Source organism: Sminthopsis crassicaudata, chromosome 3 (assembly GCF_048593235.1).
Source record: "Sminthopsis crassicaudata isolate SCR6 chromosome 3, ASM4859323v1, whole genome shotgun sequence".
Classification (NCBI taxonomy): domain Eukaryota; kingdom Metazoa; phylum Chordata; class Mammalia; order Dasyuromorphia; family Dasyuridae; genus Sminthopsis; species Sminthopsis crassicaudata.
Window position 1 is genome coordinate 240,999,507 of NC_133619.1, and position 22,868 is coordinate 241,022,374.

The 22,868-nt window shown below is 37.4% G+C and overlaps 1 protein-coding gene across 1 annotated transcript; it reads right to left on the reverse strand.

Moving 5' to 3' along the window:
* Positions 1-8,349: 8,349 nt before the first annotated feature.
* On the reverse strand, positions 8,350-21,412 carry SHOX (SHOX homeobox). The gene is made up of 5 exons (XM_074297320.1): positions 21,044-21,412; positions 16,718-16,926; positions 12,229-12,286; positions 11,960-12,048; positions 8,350-9,000 (listed from the first exon to the last, which is right to left on the reverse strand). The coding sequence occupies exons 1-5, from the start codon at positions 21,318-21,320 to the stop codon at positions 8,755-8,757; spliced, it is 879 nt and encodes a 292-aa protein (XP_074153421.1). The 5' UTR covers positions 21,321-21,412; the 3' UTR covers positions 8,350-8,754.
* Positions 21,413-22,868: the final 1,456 nt, after the last annotated feature.

Sequence of the window (22,868 nt, forward strand, 5' to 3'; positions counted from 1 at the left end):
AATAGAAATCTCATGTTCATGAAAAAAAGCAGGGAAGGAGCAATAATACTAAATTCTTAGCTACTCTTATAGTCTTCCATCTAAATATTGCACCAAACAGATTCAGCCTGCTGGTGGAATTATATTCATTAACCTAACTAATGATATTCAGACATACACTTGTTTCATGAGATGGAAAATTCATTAAATTCTCTCTCTACCCTCTCTCTCTCTCTCTCTCTCTCTCTCTCTCTCTCTCTCTCTCTCTCTCTCTCTCTCTCTCTCTCTCTCTCTCTCATGTTTGGGTTTGAATTTCTTTCTGTCTATTCAAACCACTTCCTGATGTCTGCTTTATGATTCAAAGAACAAAAATGTGAACTCCATACTCAATATTTCTCTTTCTTTCATAGGTCACTGTTATTTCTAATATGCAGTGCCTGTTTAAATTATGTCATCTCTCTTTATTAACTTAATGCTTTGTTTTTTAGCATACTGATGGATTGCCCAACCCAATTCTTCTATTTTCTTATAGGATTTTAACATCTCAAAAAGAAAACTTTTAAGAGATGGGCTGTTTAAAAAAGGAAATTTATCTCCCCCAAAGAAATGTCATTGTATTTGTATTTTATCCTCTCCAGTTTCTACATTTTATCCAAAATGTTGGGATTTCTTCCCCAAATGCTCATGGAAATGTATTACCAAAATATTTTTCATGGAGGTTGGGGAAAAATCCAAGTACAAAGATAGAAGAGGAAAAAAATCCTCACAACTCTTTCAAACTATAAAACCTCTGTGAAAACTAGTAGCACTTACTAATAAACATTACATATCTTTCTTCATTTCTAAAAGCCCAAACTAGGAAAAAAAAAAAACCTAAAATTATTCAAGAAAATCTATTGAAACAGGAAGTAATGACAGTAGAATAAATGACCAATATTATCCATTATCCATGTTCTTTAGTTAATTTTCTTATATTTTACTATAATTATAAACAGTAATTAAATTTAAAACATTTTTCTTTTAACTGCTTTGTAAATGACAATCTAAAAGAGCTCATCTAAGTTTGTGCTTAATATAATTATTGGCTAATTGGGTATTTGTTTTTCAACATTTCTGTTTTAAAGTCCTACATTTTTAAATCATCATTGCCTTTGCAGGAACCACCAACCATAAATGTCAGGACCCCAATGGTTGTCAAATTCACTAGCCTAGAGATGGAAACAATATTTATATTTCATGAAGGAAAGCATTTACTTAGAATTTTTCCAAGTATTCAGATTTAGATTGGTCATAGGAACTATCATTTTCATTTATACTGTGTACATACATGTAACATAAAATGATAAAAAAAATTTAATGGATCAAACCAAGCTCGTAATAACCTTTTAAAAAAGCCAGATGAAGACTATAAAGAGAAAGTTGACTAGCTAATGCTTATTAAGAAGCTTCTGAACTACAAGAGAAAATTACATTTTTTAAAGGATAATTACTTACATTGCACAAAAACTAATCATTTATTTATTTATTTTGCTGAGGCAATTGGGGTTAAGTGTCTTGCCCAGGGTCACACAACTAGGAAGTGTTAAGTGTCTGAAATTAGATTTGAACTCAGGTCCTCTTGATTTCAGGGCTGGTGCTCTATCTACTATGCCACCTAGCTGCCCCTAATCATTTATTTTTGAAGGAAAAAACATTTACCAAAATAATAAGAAAGATATCAAATAACTTACCAAAAAACGTCTAATTAGTTTTATATAAATGCAATGTATTAAGTTTGAAGACAGAAACACAAGTGACTTGAAAAAGTATTTTTGGATTTTCAACAAATCCTTCCATCCAAGAAACTTTAAAAAATACAGCTAAAGACCATATTCTCTCCCAAGGGTGGTAGAATACAAATGCCAGTCTCATCATACATTAAGTACCATTATGAAAGAGAAGTTTCTTGGTTATGTTTATTGAGGAGATCTATACATTTTGCTATAACTTTGGCTATCTATACTGCACATGAAGTGAAGATTTGGCCATCATAGGTATCTTGATCAAATGTGGATTGTCAAATAAATAATTATAGGCCCTTTAAATGAATTTGTTTTGCTCAAAATTATTCCATTTTACTTTTCCCACTGATCATGCTAGACCTATATTTATACAATTTCATTTTAATGTATTTGTTTTATATAGACATAATATTGCTTCAGAAAGGCGAAGCAGTCACATTTCACCAAGAGTTAGTTCAATGTTCAGATTATCAACCTGTTGAGATTAGAAATCACTCAATCTCAAATGAAATTAAGTGACAAAATTATATAAAAGATAGTTTTGTTAGCATGTAAATGCTTAGATTGCTAAGAGACAAAGGGGGATCCTTTCCTTTTGGAAAACATGAATTCTGTTCATATGAACAAGGAACAGATTGATGAAATCCAACTGCCTGTATCTAGATAGATATTAGCAATGACTAAAATGGATTCAAACTCAATGAAGTTCATAATGGGAGTTTCACATATAGGGGCTACCATGCTATTATTATTATCACTGTTGGTATTATTTTTTACTTAAAATGGATAACAATAGAAAGGAATCTAATAGATCATTAACCATCCTTTATGAAAGAAAAACACCACCATCCCTCCAAAGTAATCATCTTTAAATGCCAACTAGTCTATTTCTTTAATTTAAAAATATAAAAATAAAATGGGTATCAAACTGCAATTTTGGGAAGTAATAGAGAAATAGAATAACATGAAAAAATTTGATTCAATTAATATATGAAGCTTTCATATTTAAATGTTTTTGTGTTCTCTATTCATTCTTTTAAAGGTATTGCTAATAAAATATAACAATGATTTGGTGTCCCCTCTCCTCCCTTCCTACACAAATATATCTACCAAGAATGAAAGGGGAGGTGTAAAAAAAAAAAAAAAAGAGAAGGAGCAGCAAAAGGTCCAAAAAATACACACAACAAAAGTTCCATGACAGAGTAGCCTGGAAAATGCTTTGTATATAAATGTATGTCAAGATCAGAATAGATTTGGTAGCAAAATACTCAACTATCATAATTGAGTGTTTTCCAATCAGTTTCCTTGGAGAAGAGTTTAGGTTATTGGGGGAGGGGTAACACTTAGATACAAATATTTATAAGTTTATTCATATGTCACTTTTACAAGATGTACATTCATACCATATGATTCAACAAAATACACTTTTAAACTAGAACTGAACATGTTGATGAATTTGTGTAAGAGCATGCTGGCATGACCAAAAAACTCAAAATAATTTTTTCCACAATAACAAAGGGATACAAACTTTAAGACCAGTTGGCTTTCGATAGGTTTTTTTTTGTTTTCTTTTTTTGCAATCCCTGAAATGTCTGTAAACTCAGACAGACTATGTATACATAACCCAACATTGCAATGGTGCTGTAAATCATACTGGCTGCTCATAAATTTGCAAAAGCAACAGGTTTAAAAATATAAAAATAAATGCAAAGCAATGTCAAATTTACACTCAACATAATTAAAATATCACACATTTAGAAACTTTCAAACAAAAAAAATAAATAAAACATCCACATACATCAATACCAAGAAACAGAGAGATCTGCCTATCTCTGATGTAATTTCTATATACTATGGGCCTGGATTAATGAAAGTATCACCTTTCAATAAATAGTGTGTTAATAGCTTTGAAATTTGATATTTTCTACATTCTTCAACTGATTTTTTTCATTAAATATCAAATTTCAATTCAATGTTTATAAATTGCATCAAGTCTCAATGTGTATTGAAAAAAATCAGCCTACTCTTAAACTGATTTTTAATAAATTAGGCACCAGATAAAAATATCAAACTTGTCAACAGAGATACCCCCAAATCAGAGAGAAGTGAAACTTTTGAACCGTGCCTCACAAATCAAAAACTTGGAGTCCTTCTTGATCCTCAGAGAAGATGCTGAGGAGAAGGAAAGAGCTGTGATTTCCTTTGTACCCTTAGGGTAGAACTCAGAGGCTATTATAATGATTAAAGGACAGAAATGAACATGATGGGTCAGAGCAAAACAAAATGGTACCTTCCCCTAAGCCTGAGCATTGTAACTCCCCCATAATAACAGCCAGTCATTGAACCATGAACTATAACACAAATCTGGTAATTTCAAATACTCCATGATTTCTTACAGCCACAAAAGATATAGGTAACCAAGTCAGAAGTTCTGACAAATTCATGACACTCATCCATCTATTTGGAGTAATGATAAAAAAATAAGCAAGAAAATACACCTGTTACAAAACATTAGGTTCTTAAGTGAGAGAAGCAGGGTGTTGTTCTAATGTCTGCATTAAGCAGGATTATATTTAAAGTCTAACCATCAAACAAGATGCTCTACCCCTATTCATATCTATTTAATGACAATAGACATAAATAGATGAATGACTTTTATATTGACAAAGCTGTTTTTCATTGAAGTTGTTTTAGTTGTTCTCTTTTTTGAGGACATGGGGAAGGATGAAGTATTGTTGTTTCTCAGAATTGTATAAAAATAGAATCTGTCACCTCCTTGTTTTCAGAACTAACGATAATAAGGGAAATAATCTGAGGGTGGAAGGAGTAGAGCTAGCATAATTGAGGGGTTTAAGGGATTATAAGAGCACATACCCTTTTCCTTGAAAAATGCATTTTTCCCAAATACTGACATTTACATGTGTCATAGTTCTGCAAAAGCATGCATCTAATAATCATATTTACCAGTCAGATACCCTGGGTAAGACAAATACAAATTTTTGTTTAAAAAAATTGTTTGAGTTAGAACTCATATAGTGAGGATCATGGATGAAGGAAGAAAAAAGTTAGTGCATGATAAGAGGGATTCAACAACAGCATACAATCTAAATATTCATAAATCCTGCATAAATTAGTTGTTTTTCATCCTCTATTTCCATCTTCCCTCAGATTTACAGATCTTTGAAAATATGAACTACTCAATGTTTTGAACAGTTTTGTTATTTCTGAAGACCCATATGATTTTATTGCAGAATAATTTGACTCAGCTAAATTGGCAGTCATGATTTTTTTTCCTATATATCTCTCTAAGAAGTTCACTGAAATGTTTGGTGTTTCTGTTTTGGTTTGGTTTTTCTCTTTTTAAAATATTAGCTGTTATGATCTTTTAAACCAGAAACATCAACTCAATCCAGTAGACATCTGCCCAAAGTCCCCAGTTCTGAAAGGCCAGGGGTTCTTTGTCATTCTCACAGCAAAAATTCATGCAAAGGTTAATAATGTGAACATCATCACTCAATGAGGCACTCCTTTGAAAATTATTACATTGCATGTATTAACAAAACCTTTTAGCATTCATTACACTTCTTAACACAAGGAAAATAAAGAAAATAAAAATGAAAGCTGGGATGATATGTCCTGACCATAATTGAGTGAAATTCTCAATGGCTTCTACTCAAGGATTTCACAGAGAAAGAAGAAACCGCTATATAAACACCATATGCAATGCCACTCTAAGTGAGCTTTCTGTCCAAGAACCCACATGGCTATGCTGCACCAAAAGGAGAGCAAGTGCCAAACTCAGCAGCAATGTGGCATTTCACTCTTTCAAGCATGAATGTCAAACTGGAAGAAAGAAAATCTAAGTGAAGTGCATCATTCTTATAAACATTTGCTGGCATTCTATCCTCCTAAGTCATTCAGTGGTGCCTGCTTCAAAACATGTGACAATGTAAAGCTGCTCTTATATCCATCAAATTAATTGTGCCACCCAAAAAAAAATTCTATAAGAGACTAAAGAAAGGGGAAGTCAGAGGCTACAGTCAACTTTGTTTTCATAGGATGTGGACTCATTTTTCCCCATAAATCTTTCCATTCAATCAACTTTGGCAATATTGCATGAATTAATAATGATGGGAAAATCTTATTGACTTGTTAAGATTATTGTTTAGATATTAATTTGAAATTCAGCAGCAAGAGAAAATTAACTTAGTTATCAGAATTATAAACCCAGCTTGACATCATTGACAAGCTGACCTTAAGCTTCAGGACTGAAAGAACTAGAACTACTGGACAACTCCATTTTAGACTTCCAGACTGGCTGGAATACATATGCATGTGTGTGTGTGTGTGTGTGTGTGTGTGTGTGTGTGTGTGTTTGGGTGAAAATGGGTTTCTCTTTGGAGAAGGAATTAAGGAATATGGTTAGATAAATCTTGTAAAAAAATTCAGTTTGGGGTAAAATAGGCATTTTTGAATCCTCTTTCCAACATTTACAGAGTGTAAAATAGTATTATTACTGCAACTAAAAACATTAAAGAATTTCAAGATGTATTTCTGAATTTAAAAAAAGTTTCAACTTAAGCAAATTCCTTTTTTTGTCTCATGTTTAAATAAAAAGTGTTAGGGTGGAAATGGTTGTTTAAAAAAAAAAGGGAGAGATATTTGTATAGTAATACAAATAATCCTGCCTCTTTTCAACCTACATGAGTTTAAAGTACTTTCTTGTTGGTTTTTTTTTTATTATTATTATTTCTCTCTCTGCCATGTTTAATAGAGTTTTATTTAAATTAAAAATTATCTAAAGGGACATATGGTTTTGACAAAGGGATAAAAATGACAAATGAGATATAAATTTTAAGATTTTTCAGAAAGCATCTACTTTTCACCAGAATGAGTAGGTGTGAAATCAAATTTTATGTTTCAGAATATTTGATTGGTAGGAAATACCAAAATTCAGCAGGGACTTATAACTGACTTAATTGGAAAGATTAAATGCATCAAGTCCTACTTTATGAAAACAGTTGAAATCATACTTCATTATATGCCAGTGATATTAAATGGTTACTAAATGGCATATATGTATATACACTTATGTATATATGTATGAGTATAGATATTTAAAAGAGGTCTAAAGGCAGTACTACTTAGAGGATAAGCTTCCATCAATGCAGGCCTTGATGACTAAGGCAAAAAATAGACATCTTGTTAGAGGTAGACAAGTCCAGTACTGCTCTCTCAATAAACAGAACAGAATAAATTGATTAAAATAAAATTATACAAAATCAAGTGCATGATTTGAAAACTCAGACACTTTGGTTACATCATTTCAAGAGATTTTTTTCCCTCCATTTCATACTATCTGCTAAAACAAGTTACTATTTGGTGTCTACAGTATTGGCCAAAAAAATAAAACAAAATAAAAAATACTGGAATTGCCTACCACTACAAAACATTACTCTCTTACTTTAAAATTATTGAAATAAATGTCATAAATAGCTTTTCAGCTTTCTTCCCAGAAATATGGCACGTTAATTGGACTAGGGATCATGGCATCCATCTTTTTCCATATGTAATACATATTATTTTAACCACTTCTAGAGAATCTAACTGTCATTTTGGCAAAGAACTGCAAATGCCCCAGTCCTTTATGCCTGAGCATCAAGAACTAGGTGATCTTTCTTGCAAAGTTGGATATTGACAGAGTAAGAACATACGGCTATTTTTAAAATCTATAATATTTACAGTATTGCACTTTACTGCACATAATTGCATTTCACTAAAATTAATGCTGCATCAGTATTATGTCTTAAAACCATATGTCCATCTGTTTATGTAAATTATTTGTTTCTGAATTCTGTAAAACAGCAAAATGTCAATTCAATAATCAAATATTTGCAAAATTATAAAGTCAACCTGTTCCTATGGCACAATGCATCTCAACTAGTTCCCTTAATATGGGGTCAAACTGTGCATCAATATTGTTCCCATAATTCGTCACCACTAATGGTTACAGCTTTAGCAATTCAGGTCTTTCTTCCCCCCCCCCCCCACCCTTCTTCAAAGGATGTAGCCATTTGAGAGACACATTTTGTTATTGCTGCTTTTTTTTTTTTTCCCTTTCTTTTTTTTTTTTTTTCCCTTGGAAAGAAAAGTACTGCCTCTTGCCTCAGATCTGAAATTCCACATTTAAATTCAAACCAGTTCCGCTGCAGCTCTTCAATGATGGAAGATATTCATGGCAGTGAAATAATACTGTTGGCAACAAAGAAATGTCATCTTTAATGGAGACCAGCCCCAAGGATCTTTTGTTTAATATATTTTATGATCTTCAAAATGTGTTTAGTTAGACACATGCACAGGGTAGCAAAACTGACAGCAGAAGATGAGTAATGCTGATGTGATCAATTTTGCCAGGGTCAAAATCCCAAAGTTCCAATGTTCACAGATTAGTATCATTTAGGATTTTTCTTGTTTTCTTCCCGCCCACCACCTATTTATCTTCCCGAAAGTCTTTGTGAGGGTTTTGTTGTTTGTTTTAGTGTATTTTTTTTTTTTAAATAAGATGACTCAATCAGGACTGAGGCTGATTTCAGGCCCATCGATGCCTCCAGTTTTTAATTGTACTAAGAGCACCAAGCGCCAGAGAGGAGAGGTGCTGGAGCCTTAAACTCTTTAGAACCAACTGGGGTCCAACGTGAGTGAGGAGCCTTTGGGCTCAGAGCGTGCCCTTCTGGGACCTTGAGTCCGTCAAAGCACTCGATGGAGTCTTTTCAAGAACAAAGAGCCGATGGTTTCAGGAGGGCCCAGATCAGGATATTAAGAATGGAGGGAGAACCAAATGGGGGTCAAGAGAACGCGAGGGGTCGAGTCCTGGTCTGTGCTGCTGGCGCTTGGCGGAGAACGGGAAGAAGAAAGCAAAAGAGAGAAGAGAAGGGGAGAAGGGAGTTCCAGTCCGTTCTGTGTCACACGTGGCGCGAGGTGGGGGGGGGGGGGGTCAGAGCCCCAGGGCCTCGGCGTGTTTCCGGGCCTTGAGCCGCAGGTCAGCGATGCTCGAATTTTTGCTGTTGCTCTTGGCAGCGGCGGCCACCACCGCGGCGGCGGAGGCTGACTCCGCCAAAGAGGCAATGGGAAGACCGAAGGGAGGCGGAGGGAACATCAGATAAGGGGCGTGGGCAGCCAGGTGGGGATGCAGGTGAGGATGTGCGTGGGCCACTCCTTCCAGCTGCAGCTGTGCCTGGACCTGCGAGAAGGAGGGGGTGGTGCAGAGGGATTCGAGGAGAAGAAATAGTGGACAAACAGATAAGGTTACGGGGAGGGGAATTAAGTGCCCTACTTCCCACCTCCATCCTGTTTCCCATCTCTTTCATCCAATAGGGACCCAAGCAAGGACGGAAGAGAGAATTAATTAAATTTTGCAACTGAAAAGGGCCATCTACTTCTCTCTACCTCATTTTATTGTTGAGGAAACTGAGGCTCAGAGACGAACTCCCATGCCTCCAGATCCCCGGCCACCTCGTTTCAGAGAGTTCAGTTGTTTGACTAATAGCCGAAAATGCAGTGGAAGATGGGGAAGGGTTCGTTCGAATTACCGGAGTGTTATCTATGTTTTTCCCCACAAAAAAAAAAAAAAAAAAAAAAAAAAAAAAAAAAAAATTCAAGAAATGTCTCCATTGTGTTTAGCTTTGGCAGTGGAGAGAAAACTTCTCAGGGAAATGCTTTTTCTGTGCCCAGTTGGAGCCCCTGCCCTGTATAAGGGGAGAAAAAAGAAACAGCCTTCTCCTCTCCCTGGAGACCGGAGTTTACCAAGTCCCCTGGCAGGAAAAGAAGGGGTCGCTGCACTCTTATAAATCTGTGTCAGACTCTAGTCAACCTCGAGATCTCAGGCAAACACCCGTAAAAAGAAACGAAGAGGCAGGCAATAACTGATTCTGCTGGTGCGCTAAAAGGTAAAGTACACTGAATCCCTGCTTTGCCACTTGACTTCCAAGGGTGTATTTTCATAATGCTTCTGCAGTCTTCTGGTTGGGGGTGGGGGGAGAGAGTGGGGAGAGCGGGAGGTGAGGAACCAATCTCTGAGCCCCAGAGAGATGCTGTCTGGTAAAAACCAAAATTTCACTTTATTTGACCCTTTGACATTTCAACCTCATCAGTAGCTGGAGATTGTCCCCAAGGCAGAATTCACTGCACCACTCTGCTGGGTTACTGTCCTCAGCAGACAGATTGTGAGGAGATAGGTCTGAGTCAGCAGGAGTCTGATCTTCAAATTAAAGTTTTACTAAATCACTAGGGCTGCAACACACCACACCCAAGAGCAATTAGGGGAGTAGAACCCCTGTGCACTGCTCTCCACCACATAGATTAGTTCCTGGGCCAGGGAACTAGATGCTAGCTAGCTGAACATGGAAAACCATGTTCTTAAGAAAGCTGGAAATTCGAACTCCAGGGCCAGGGCCAGGGCCAAGGACAGACTCCATAAACTAGGAGGTGAACAATCTCAAAGAAGACAGGTACTGAGGACACACAGTTAAAACAATAACTATATCCCTACACTTACTTGGGGGTAGAGAAGAAAGGCATACATGGAACCCAAGATGGGGAGGAAAAGGGGGAATGAAGACACAGCAGTCAACTAATATTTCAAAAATGAGCTGCCTATTGGACTTGGAGCCAGCAAGTGCTAAATAGCATTTTTTAGGGCTGTTTATTTATACCTTTCTAAAAACTCTTTAAGCTTTTATAAGGGACCAATAGTTACTGTTTATTTTGGAGCGTCTTTCACCTCCACAAACACATGGGATTGGACAAACTGATTTTAGTCTCCTTCTTTAGGATCCAAATATAAATCTCAATCCCTGCCCTCTGGGAGGAAAAAAAAAAAACTAGGCATAATTTCTATCACCTTAAATATTTCACTTTCTTTCCACCAATTCTATTTTTCTCCAACCTGGGACGGGAGAAAATAAAAAGGGGGGCTCACACCCCCTCCTCCATGTTGGATACTAAAAGCAAAGACTGAATTCTTTAAAAAATAATAATAATAATTTTACTCCCACCCACGCCTCCTGCAAACTTATTCCCCACGTCCCCAAATGTGAAGAGTAAGGGGGGGGGTACAGAGCTACATGACACAGTTCCCTCATTCTTCAGCTTCTGAAAGGAAGTCCCAGACCAACCACCTCGTTGTGAAAAGAGGACTACCAATTATTCAGTGTCGAATTTTTCCCTCAGCCCTAAAAGACTCGTTGTGTCGTAATTTAGGTGCAAAACCTTTTCTTTTGCTTTTCAACTATCTGCTTCAAAGAAACCGAAGACTTCAGATTTGAGCTTAGCTCCCTACCCAAAATCCTAGGGGACACAGATGTTTCCCTTACTGCTGTCTTACCAATTTATTAGAGGAAGAGGAGAGGGAGGTTACGGGTGATTCTGGGTTTTGTGTTTGTGTTAAATAGATATTTCCAATCTTATTAAATCACATGTCTTGCTTCTCCCTAATCAGACTTGTTTTCCAGTTCCTTTGCTCCCTGGGTTGCTTTTCCTCTGGGCTACTTAAATCGTACTTCCCCTGGATTTAGATCGAGTTAAAGAGCCGGTTTTATTCAAGAAGAGCGCACCTTAGTCTGGTAGGATCATTTCGCAATCCAGGGGACCCCAGGCACTTGCATGATTTCACTAGACTAGAGGATCTCATCTCTCCCAGGTTTTTTCGTTTCAGAGCGAAGTCTACGTGGTGTTAAAGCAACGCATTGTAGGTAAATTGAAGCTAAAGAATCTTCCAAGACCTATGCTGTTCGCCTCTTGGAGGACTAGCAGCAAAGACATTACTCTTCAAGTCCTCTTATTGGCCTCCAAACATCGTCACTCCTACATACTTTTCTGATTTCTCTCATTTGTGCCTGCAAAGGCAACGTGGGGAAAATGGCTCGTGGATGGGTGGGATTTTGTTGTTGTTTTTGTTGTTGTTTTTAATCTGGCTTGCGGGTTTTTCTTTCCCCTTCAGAGGTAATTTTTGAAGTTTAACAGTGTGATTTTAATATGTGCCAACTTGTATATAAATGTCACTTATAAAAAGTGTCTCACTTCCTTTCTCTTGACAGCAAATTGAGAAAGGAGAGGAGGGGGTGATAGGAGGAAAGAAAGAAACAGGGAAAGGAAAGAGAAAGCAATGAGGCAAAGGTTTAAAAGGAAGAAAAACGAACTACCTGTTGGAAAGGCATCCTCAGGGCTCCCATATTAACGTAAGGGGCTACCCTGCAGGCGTCTAAGTGGCTTGCAGTTCCCAAAATAACGCCTGGAGGGGGAAAAAAAAAAAAGAAAGATTCCAGGTCAGCAGCTTCCATCTTCTCTACCCCCTTTTCTCAGAACACATCGATCTCATCACCACTTCTTGCCCTCCCTGCCCTGAAGCCCAAAGTCCTCACTGCTGAAGCTGAGAGTTCCTGGAACTGCTGAACCACACTCAATCACCCACCTTTGTGCATCTGATTTTCTTGCTTTCGGCATTTAGCTCTTCGATTTTGGAACCAGACCTGCAGAAGAGGAATAGACAGTTTTCCTGAGGGCAACGGAGCAGAACCGAAGACAGGAGAAATTAACACACACACACACACACACACACACACACACACACACACACACACGCTGAGTGAATAAATGGTTCAACTCTGAAGGTGTACAAAGAGTTGTAATCTCTGGCTCCAGTCAATTTCAGAAACGTTCTCAGATCGGTCCATGGAATTTCCCCCCAATTTACTACATGCCATTGACTGCTTTTTTTTTTTTTTTTCTTTATTACAAAAAGACTTTGGCTTTAAGACTTAAAAAACAAAAGAACAGAAAAATAGAAAGAAAAAGGGGGGATCTTCAGAAAGATGTATTTGGTTCTGATTATTTCCCTAGACCAAAGAAATTAAGATCTTTGGTAATCAAGGAATGAGGAGAAAAGAAAACAGCCTTTACAACACCTTATCTAACAAACTTCAATGCCTAACTTTGCTTACAGATTGGCTGTCATCTTTTATTGTCCAATTGAAGCTGTAAGGATCCCATTTAAGTTCAGATAGGGATTTGAACGGGAGTGTAAATAGCAGTGCAGCAACCTGAGAGCCAAATAAATGGGGACTTGAGGGTGGGGAGAAACACGAATTTCCCTTCAGTCCTCAACAATAACTCAAAATTCTCCCGATGACGTTTTAATACATTCCTTTAAAAAACATAACGAACTCCATCTAAGTTAAGATTTTGGGAGTCATTATGCAAACAGGAAGGGAAAAAATGTCAGTGATCCGATAACCAAAACTGCTTTTAAAAAATTTCGATTGCTTTTTGTTTAATGTTTCGCTTCATCTTAATCTATATTAAGTTGTCGCCCTTTAAAAAAAAAAAAATTTCCCCATATAATCGCAGTTCTGATTTAAAAAAAAAAAAAAAAAAAAAAAAAAAAAAAAAAAGGCAAAAGGTTTGGGGAAGATGGTTAATTTCGCAAATCGGGTCTAAAGATTTTGGAATGATTTCCCAAAGCTTCTTCTCCTTATTCCCTTGCCCTTTCCCCACCCCCCACCCCATCTTCCACAGTCCCACCTCTGCTCCTGCAGAGCTCAGGGTTGTGGACAAACATTAACTTCCATAGCTGATAAAATCTGAAGTTAAATAAACACCTCCAACCTTTGATGTTCTTACACTTGCCAAGCGATCACACGGTTAATTAATACTAACTGCACTTCCTACAGCAGCTTTCCCCTCCAAGCTTTCTTCAATTGCCTTAATGATGGTCATTTACAACGGAGTAATTAGTGCAAAGAAAGGCTTCCGAAAGCATTAATTACCCAGGATACTTCAGTGCCTTTGCTGGGCTGAAAGTGCTTTCTACCCTCCTTTTCTGAACCGTCAGAATACTAACTGATCTCCCGAATACTAAACCGTCTCTATCTCAGTTAAAACTCTGCAAATCTTGATTTAGAAGACTCTGGAGTCTGACTTAAAACAGTAACCTGAACTTTTCATTCGTGGGACTTTTAAACAGTTATCTGAATCTACCATGAGGAGAGTGCCTCGGAATGACCTACCGGCTAGTCTGAACACAGTAGAGACTTTCTCCCCCTAGGGTTCTATAAACTACGAGGAAAGTTTTATCCTGATGTCCTGACAACTACACCCCATTTTTTTAGCCTATCGCACATTACTCATCTTTATGAAATATCTATTTTTGATTTTGTTTTTTACTTTCCCTTTTCTAGGTGATTATTATATGAAATTCGTCCTCAGCTAATATCTTTTTAATAGTTTAGAATAGGTTGGAGGAGAAGAGGAGAGAGAAGCAACATTGAACACCAATTTTCAAAAATAGAGCCATATTTAAATCTAGAAGGCAAAGCTCACTTTCTCATCAGTCAAAGGAAAAAAAAAATAAGATTATAGGAAATAAAAGTGATGAATTAGCCACTGCGTTAAGCGATAATAAATCAGGCTTGGTGTGATTCACGATCAATTCCAATTAGTCATGAATATGCTAAGTAAAGCACAGTACACTGGTTTAGACAGTTATTTCTTCATTAAGGACCACTCAGTGATTTCTTTCACAAATGCTCTAATCTGATTTCCTTTTGATTTCCATTAGAGACAGTGAATAATGACATTTAATTTAGCCCTGCACCATAAACCCAAAGATATTTGTTGTAATTGAATTACCGCCTGCTCCTCACTATGGTCTCATAACTTTCAATTATAACCCTGACAGCTGGGTGATATGAGTTTCCAGTACAGCACTAAAAATAAAAGGTTAATAAGGACCAGCTACCATAGGAGCCTCAATTTATTTACAGCAAATTTCCACACTAAATTGAAACTATATCCTTTAACAACAAGGGACAGGCTGTACAGAAAAGGATTATAAAACAATTCAGATGGTATTAAAATATAGCTCTTTTTTTTTCTTCCCATCATTGCTTTCTGCCCTCCCCTAAATCCCCCCCAACTATTTTAGCATTCAATATATATTTCAATTAATGAATGTTATGAGCTTTTCTAACTTTTCCTCTCTCTCTCTCTCTCTCTCTCTCTCTCTCTCTCTCTCTCTCTCTCTCTCTCTCTCTCTCTCTCTCTCTCTTTTTATTATGTGCTTCTTCTATGGTGAACATACAATTATTCTTTTATATTTCTATGGAATTTTATTTACAGCAATTAAATTTTAATTCATACCTGAATCAATAACTACACATTCCCCATCCCCACCATTTCTTTTTATTTTAGGGTTTTCCAAGACCTGTAAGCACTTGAGGAACCAATTTTCTGTAACTATGAACATCCTGTTAAGGTGCTACTCAGTAATAAACTACTGAAAGAAAGAGTGCAGAATTAAATTACAAGTAATTTATTTTTATAGAAACAGTACATCAAGGCCTGAAAGATATTACAGATCCCAAGCAGAAGATACTGGGAGATGACATAAAAGTTGATGTCCCCTTCAGCAAAAGTTTAATCTTTTCATTAATTTATATGGTGCTGTTAGATCAATCTTTCTTGAGAATATAGGCCCAGCATGTATGTTCCATCCTTCAGCCTCTTCCTTCCCACCCCCTGCACTACTCCTCTGAAAAGGTCCCTTGCTAGGACATATAGTTTATAGGAGATCTTTTCTCTACTTGTTTTTATACAGAAGGATTATTTTAACCACCACTGAGAAAAGCTAGCAGCACTCGCTCAGAAAAGTGCCTGAAGGAACGATTTATTTAAGCTGGATATGCCACTTATGCAGATAACTCTTGAAAAAATGGGAGGGAGGATGGGCTAGAATGAGATTGGGAAGGAACACATGATTTCTTTGAGGGGCTATTTAATATTTTAAAACAGCTACTTAAAAACAAGTTATTTTCTTTCAAAAAGTGAGGTAGAAGGCATTATTTGAATGTATGGGACAATGAATAGTCATTCTTGGAAAGTTGCCTTGCCCCTTCTGGGTCCTACAACACTGACTGATCTAATTTAATTTCTTTTTATTTGAAAGTTGTCCCCGGATTTTTCATGCTTTCTTTGCCCCTCTTCCTTCTCCCTCCCCCCTTTCAGTTTTTCCCTCGGAAAATGAGACAAAATGAAAGGCAGATTTTAACCTTCAGGAGCAACAATTCAAATAAAGGGCATTCAAAACCAGAACAGGTTTTTTTACTAAATTAAACAATACAAAAAATAACTACTTTGCCTTTTCAAATTCTGGAGAAAATGTGGCATATTCAATACTGTGATGGGTATGTGCACACAAACACACATATATTTCTACACACCAGATGGGATGGTATGAATTCATGCGCCTGCTCTGGGAGTCAGATGGGGACCCTTCTAGTCCCCATCCCGACTCTGGATAATCCGGTCCCAGAGAGACCAGACAGACTAGCTTTTCAATATGCCAAGTATTTTCTTCTACCCCAGCATAGCCTCGTGGAGTGGATAAGTGAAGAAAGAAGACAGAAGAAGAGAGAGGGGGAAGGCAGGGGAAAGAGAGAGAACTAGGGAGAGAGAGAGAGCTAGAGAGACAGAAGCAGAGACAAGGAGACAGAGAAATTAGGTAGTTGTGGTGTAAAAGAAAGTGAATAACTAAATCCTTGGCAGTCAAAAGAGTGAAAGGAGTATGAATGACCGGCATTGTATTAGGGTGGATAAGTATCCATTAGCACATTATTTCTGTTCATCCCAGTCCACCTCTTCATGTTGTCTTCTCCAGAATTCAGGCCAACTATTAGCACCTCACAAAGCAAACCAGAAGGGAGAAAATAATAGATAGATGGACACACACACACACACACACACACACACACACACACATACTCCAAATCATAACTTTCAAAGTCCTGTCTCTTCTACAACCAGGAAAGATGAACAGACGGGACTAATAGGGGGAAAACTCTCCATCCAAGCTCTTGCAAAGTAGCACAGGTAAGAAAGCCTTCTCTGAAACCCATATGACTTACCTGCACCCTAGCTTCAGAGAGTCCCAACCTCTGGCTCAGCTCCTCCCTCATAAAGGCATCTGGATAGTGAGTCTCATCAAAAAGTCTTTCCAATTCATTCAGCTGCTCTAAGGTGAAATTGGTTCGGCTTCTTCTTTGCTTCAGCTTGGTCTGTCCATCCTCATCTTCAGATTTCACTTCCTCTCTTTTCTCTTTGCACTCGTAGATCCCTGCCAGAAGGGAGGTGGAGGAGGGGGAATATAAAGCACTTTTTTTTCCCCTCAATGTTTCAAAAAGTTCTTTTCTCTAGGAACAACCCCCATTACTACCACCACCCCCACTACACACATACACTCTTGCTTATTATTACAACTCCTCTATTTATTCTCCAAATTCATAATTGCTTTTTGAAGACGTTTGGAATTTGGAAGGTTTTTTTTTTTTGTTTGTTTTGTTTTGTTTTTGTTTTTTTGTTTTGTTTTGTTTTGTTTTTCCTGAAAGAGCAAGAGTGAAAAGGCTATAAAAGTGGGTTACTCAGGCAATTAGTTAAAACATATTAAGAACTGAAAAGACTCATGTAGTTCATCTAGTCGTATCCCCTCATTTTATAGATAAGGAAATGGAAGCTCAGAAAGATGAAATGACTTGCACTCAACTCATATGTCATGCAAGAAAAAAGGGGGGATGGCAGTTTTGCAATGATTTATATGTTACAGACAAAAGTCTTTGACTTGAATATTTATATAATTTTCCTTATTATCCGTTTTGCAATTGTGAACATCACCTAAGATATGTTTATGTACATACATGTGTTTTACATAGAATTTTCAACAATCATTGTGTCTGTTCTGAGTCAGAAAACCCTGGATTCAAGTTTTACCTCACACATCTACTGGGCAAATCATTTAACCTCTCAGTGTTCCCAGCAAACTCTTGGCTTCAATTTGCAAAGAAGGTATCTCTCTGCATTGATACAGGAATTTCCTTCCAAGAAACTCTCTACACCCATAAAATCACAGCTCAGTAACAAATAAATAAATAAAATAAACATGTATAATTTCAAAGAGGGATAGAGTATTAGACATAATTTCCCAAAGCAGTCTTAGATTATTCCTAACTTAGAGAAAAGGAGGTGGCAGTCAAGAGCTAGAGACCTAAAAGCCTATACCAATGAAGAAAAACAATTTGCGAACAGCATCTGCAACCAATTGCAGCTTAAAAAAACATAGACTCATGCACAGACTTTCAGACACTGAGAGCTATACCTCTGGGGGATGCTGAGAGCTATTTACTCACTGTTTTCATTGAATTTACCTTTCTATAGAGTTCTAAACCATTTCAAAGAATTCTTATTTTTATCTTTATCTCTAAAAGTAGCATCATCCCCCTTTTATTGATCTCTGACTTGATGATGTAAATTTAGGCTTTGTTTTATTTTCTCTCCTATATTTCCTCCACATATCAGTGTACTAAGAAATACACTTCCCTGTATTTAAAACCAAACCAAAACAAAATAATACTGTATATGCTTATCTTTTAATAGAGAGCCAAGAACTGAGTAACTTTTCCATAGTTATGCATTATTGTTTGGGATTTATTTTCCCTTCTCCTGCAAAATCTATTGCATACGTCTCAAAAACACACCAGACATTTAAAATACAAGGAAAAGTTACCATGTAAGAAGGATGCCAGCTACATATACAGGTGTGTAATAACTTTTCTCTGTTAAGTGTAAAGTCTGATGACAGGGTGCCACATTTCATTAAGGAAATACCCACTAAAACACTAAGTTAGAAGCTAGGAGCAAAGAAGATTCATCCTTTTACTTCCAATTAAGTATCCTCGTGATTGCTTTTGATTTGAGAAGAGGATAATTCCCCGAACAGCTTCTCTAATTTTCATTCCTAAATTCAACTCTTCTCTAGAAAGCATAAAAAATTTGGGACAAATTGAACTAGAGGAGTCCTCAAGGGACTCCAGTATCCAATCTCTCCAAGGAAAAGAGAAATGTGGGAACATAGGCTCACGCATGCACACATACATACACATACACACACACACACACACACACACACACATGCTTTTCCTTGTAATTTCTCTAGATTGTTTTTAATGGGAATTGATCTTCAGTGATCAATGAAAAACCCTGAAAGGAGCATCATTAAAGAATTACATTTTTAAACAATATAACCTTTATTATCAATAATAATGGCAACAATGTTCTTAGAGATGCAAGGATAGAATGAGAGAGCTCCTAGAGAATTATTCTTGTTTCAGTTTTGATTTCAATAATTTCAGAACCCCAAAATATGAGGCCCAGCAGGAAAATTCAACTCCAGAGGTCATCAAGTGACCCTAACATGAGTTTTTCAGAAAAGCAATCAATTCTCTACCAAGCTTTAAAGAACTAGGACATCCCAGCCCTGTGTCCCAAGACCATTATTTATGCAAATAAAAGAAAGTTCTTACCACACTACCTTTGAAATTAATTATGACAAAAAAAAAAATTCCTTCCTTTCTTGCTTGCTTCCTTCCTACCTTGCTTCATTCCCTCCATTATTCATTTCCTTCCTTTTTTTTTCCTTTAAAATTGTTGGTTGAATCTACCCATTTAATTCTGAATTATGCTTTGCTGTTGCTGTCTTTGGAAGGTAGGGGAGAATCAATTGGCCAATTCCTTCTGCAGAATCACTGGGGAATGATTGGAAAGGAAGACCAATATAAAGATTTGAAATTAGAATTAACTCCTTGATGAATTTAAATGGCCAATCATGTCTCCATTAAAGAAAATTCTTCTGTATATTAATTAAAATTGATCTGTGTCTATATAGGGAAATAAAGATTCAGACACGCTCCCCTTGTCAATAGTCGGCATACCTATTATCTGTAATCCAAGATATAGAAAGCAATAAAAATAAAGGCTTTAAAAAGATAGAGGTCTTTTAAACGGGTTCGGACCTTAGGTATTTGGTTTAAAATTTAAATAAATGGAAACAAAACTTAGTGACAATATCTCAAAGAAGACAGGACTGTGAACCTTACCCTTTTTTTTTCTTTAAGTTGGGAAATACAAATAAATGGATTTCTTATCCACTGATTCTTTCTTTTTTTAATTTTAAAACCAATTTGTAAATATCCGTCTAAAACTTGTTATTGTTCAAAAATTGCTCAGAAATTATCTTTGTGATTAAAAAAAAAAATCACAACACGGGGGAGAGGGGAAGTAGTGATCCATTCTTTGAGAACACACCTGTTTATCTCAAAAGACACTTTCTCAAACTTGTATTTTTTTTTTCCAGTTTTGAAACCTCCCCCTTTACCAAAAGTAAAGATGAAACTAGTTTGACCAAAATCTTGCAAGGTGAGAATGACAGACCGGACTGGGATGCCTTGAATTTAATAAATATAAGGTTTGACAAGATTATCTGATTCCATGATTTTTTGCTTCCTCAGGCCCATGGAGTTCACGCAAACATGCAGAGGGAACTCATCCGAACTTTTGTAATCCCCTTAAATCAGCCACCTGCACTTAATGCATTAGAATGCATTTCCCGAGGAGTCTAAAAGATCTAAATTTCCAAGGTAAAAGCCTTCGAGTCCAAGGTAGAAAGTTTTCAACTAGAAGAAAAAGCATTCTGACGTCCAGCAAAGCGGAAGACTCGATCTTACGAGTCTTTATTTTTAATCTTCTCAAACTAAACAAGGTATCCTACATCTCTTATCTGTCTAAAATATACACAGAGAGTTCAAGAAACATCGTTATTGTGACTAAGGGCATACCAGATATAAGAAATGTGCGTGTACTATGCATGTATACGTTAGGCTAAACGCATAGGGATGTACGCCCAGGACATATACACGCACACAAGCAGACACAGACCCCAGACGCATCTATGAACTCACCACCCCACATTAAATTTCATTTTCATGTCAAATAAACACTTGCTCTTCATTCTGCAACTACAAAGTTTTGATTTTAAATATCAAATTAAAAGCCCTTAAAAAAAAATCAAATCCACATTTTCTATCCTCACTCGCCTCGTCCTCCCTATTTCCTCCCTTTCTCTCCCCTCTTTCCCTGTATCTCCGTTGCTCCTGTCTCACAATACCCCTCTCCCTTTTTCATTTCTTCCTTTCAAAAAAGACGTGCAATTGATTGGCTTGTTCTTTCAGCGGGAGCCGCGGATTTAAATTAATAGAGTTTAACATCTAATTTAAAGCAATCTGTGGAGCTCCGGGGCCTCCCCGCCCGTGGAAAGAAGGGAAGGAGAGCGCAAGAAGCAGGCTTCCCGAAGAGGCGCGGGCGGCAGGGGGTCCGGTGGCGCGGGCTGTGACTCTCTTGCTTACCTTCCGCAGCCCTGCCCGTGCTGAACTCCTTCAGTTTGTCCTTGTCACTCTCTACATGGTCTTTGAAAAGATGCACTGGGCAATGGTTGCTGCTCTCAGTAATGTCCTGAAGGTTAGAATCAGAGTTTCCCAGCTCCCGAGATCGAGCCAACCCACTCTCCAAAACTTCCCTATATGTGATAGTCTCCTTCTTGTTGCCGCTGCTGCCTCCGCTGCTGCTGCCCTCTTTGCTTTTCTGGTCAAAAGATTTCGATACAAAAGCTGTAAGTTCTTCCATGGCTGCCCGGTGATCTTATCCACAGAGATCCACTTGTTTTCAGTAGGAGATCTGGCTGTCCTCTGCACGCTTTTTTTGCACGTAGAAGATGGGCTGTATAGGGTTAGATCACTCCTGCTGTTATTTATGCCTTTCAATTTGAGATCACACTATTTATACATGGCTACCTCAGCCCAACCCCCAGCTCTCCCTGTCTCCAGCAATTACTGACTACTCCACAGTCGCAGGCGGACTCCTAGCAGCTATCTCTCCCCCACCTCCAGTCCAGCAATTGGCTTTCTTTTCATTTCATCACTGTTTGGCATCTTTGCACGTTGGTAAAGGGGGGTAAAGATCAAAAATTTTAAAGGGGAGAGCGAGAGCGAACCAAACAGGTATCTGCATTCTATAAATGGGTTGCAGAAATGAAAGTCATTGGAAGACTTTATTGATTGTAAGGAGGTCCTTGCTAGCCAGCACTGTGAGTAAAACGTATCTAGTTAATAGAATACGTCTTTCAGAATGTCTTCTTGCGATGTAATTTATAGATGCCGAGGGAGTAAGGAAAGGGATGCGCAATAAAAGAGATAATTAATAAAAAGTTGGAGATGAGGATTTTATTGCGATTCTGGCGACCCGGTGTTGTTTGGGAGGAGAGGGTGTTGTGGGGGAAGAGGACGTTTAATTGTTAGATTGGTCGATGACCAAAATGTGGTGGAAAGGGAGCACCAATTTCTAAATGAACCTTGATTATCGGTTAGAAAGTTTCTGAGACTCTGAGGTCAGGCTTGCCGTACGTACCTCTAAGCAGTCATCTAGGAAGCATTGCAAGTATTACAGAATCTGGTTTGTGGCTACTGTGTTCTCACCCAGAGATGATGCCTGGGAAATTTAAAAATTTTTAATGTGTTTTAATGACATTGTATTGCAAACCAAGTCCTCCTAGTCTTACTGAAAACTGTTTTGTAAACATGCGCCCTATTGGCAAAGATAGGAATGGTTTTATATGTATAGATTTTAAGTAAGTCGAACAGATGCTGTCATCTCTAGGACGAGATTGTCACTAATTCGTCTGTGTAGTTTATTGTGGGGTAGCAGTATTTTGGCTTTGCCACGATTTTCTTTCTGCTTGTGATTTTTTCACCATGTGCTTTGGGATAACCGCTTGTCTAAACTGAAACGTGAAATTAATTTTCAAATCCTGGAAACCAAGTATGTCATTCTTTACTGCAAAATTCCATCTGCAAATAAAGTTGAATTCTCTCTCCTTCCCTCTTTTTCTCTTTCTCTTCCCCTCCCCCTTTGGAGTTGAGACAAAGGCTTTTCACATTGGAGGGAATTTTGCGGTTATCGATGGGAGCTCATTTTGCATTTTCTTGTGTCAATTCCTCGTCTACAGCATTAGTTAATCAGACCACATAATCATGCCCACCCTCGGCTCTATGAATTTTATCCAAATGAGATCTCCCTGCCGGAGCTGGGGACTATTGTTTCCTTACCAGGAAAGTGCGTGATCACTCCGGGAATTCGCGGAGCTCTACAATCATCAGACCAGAGATGTCTGATTCA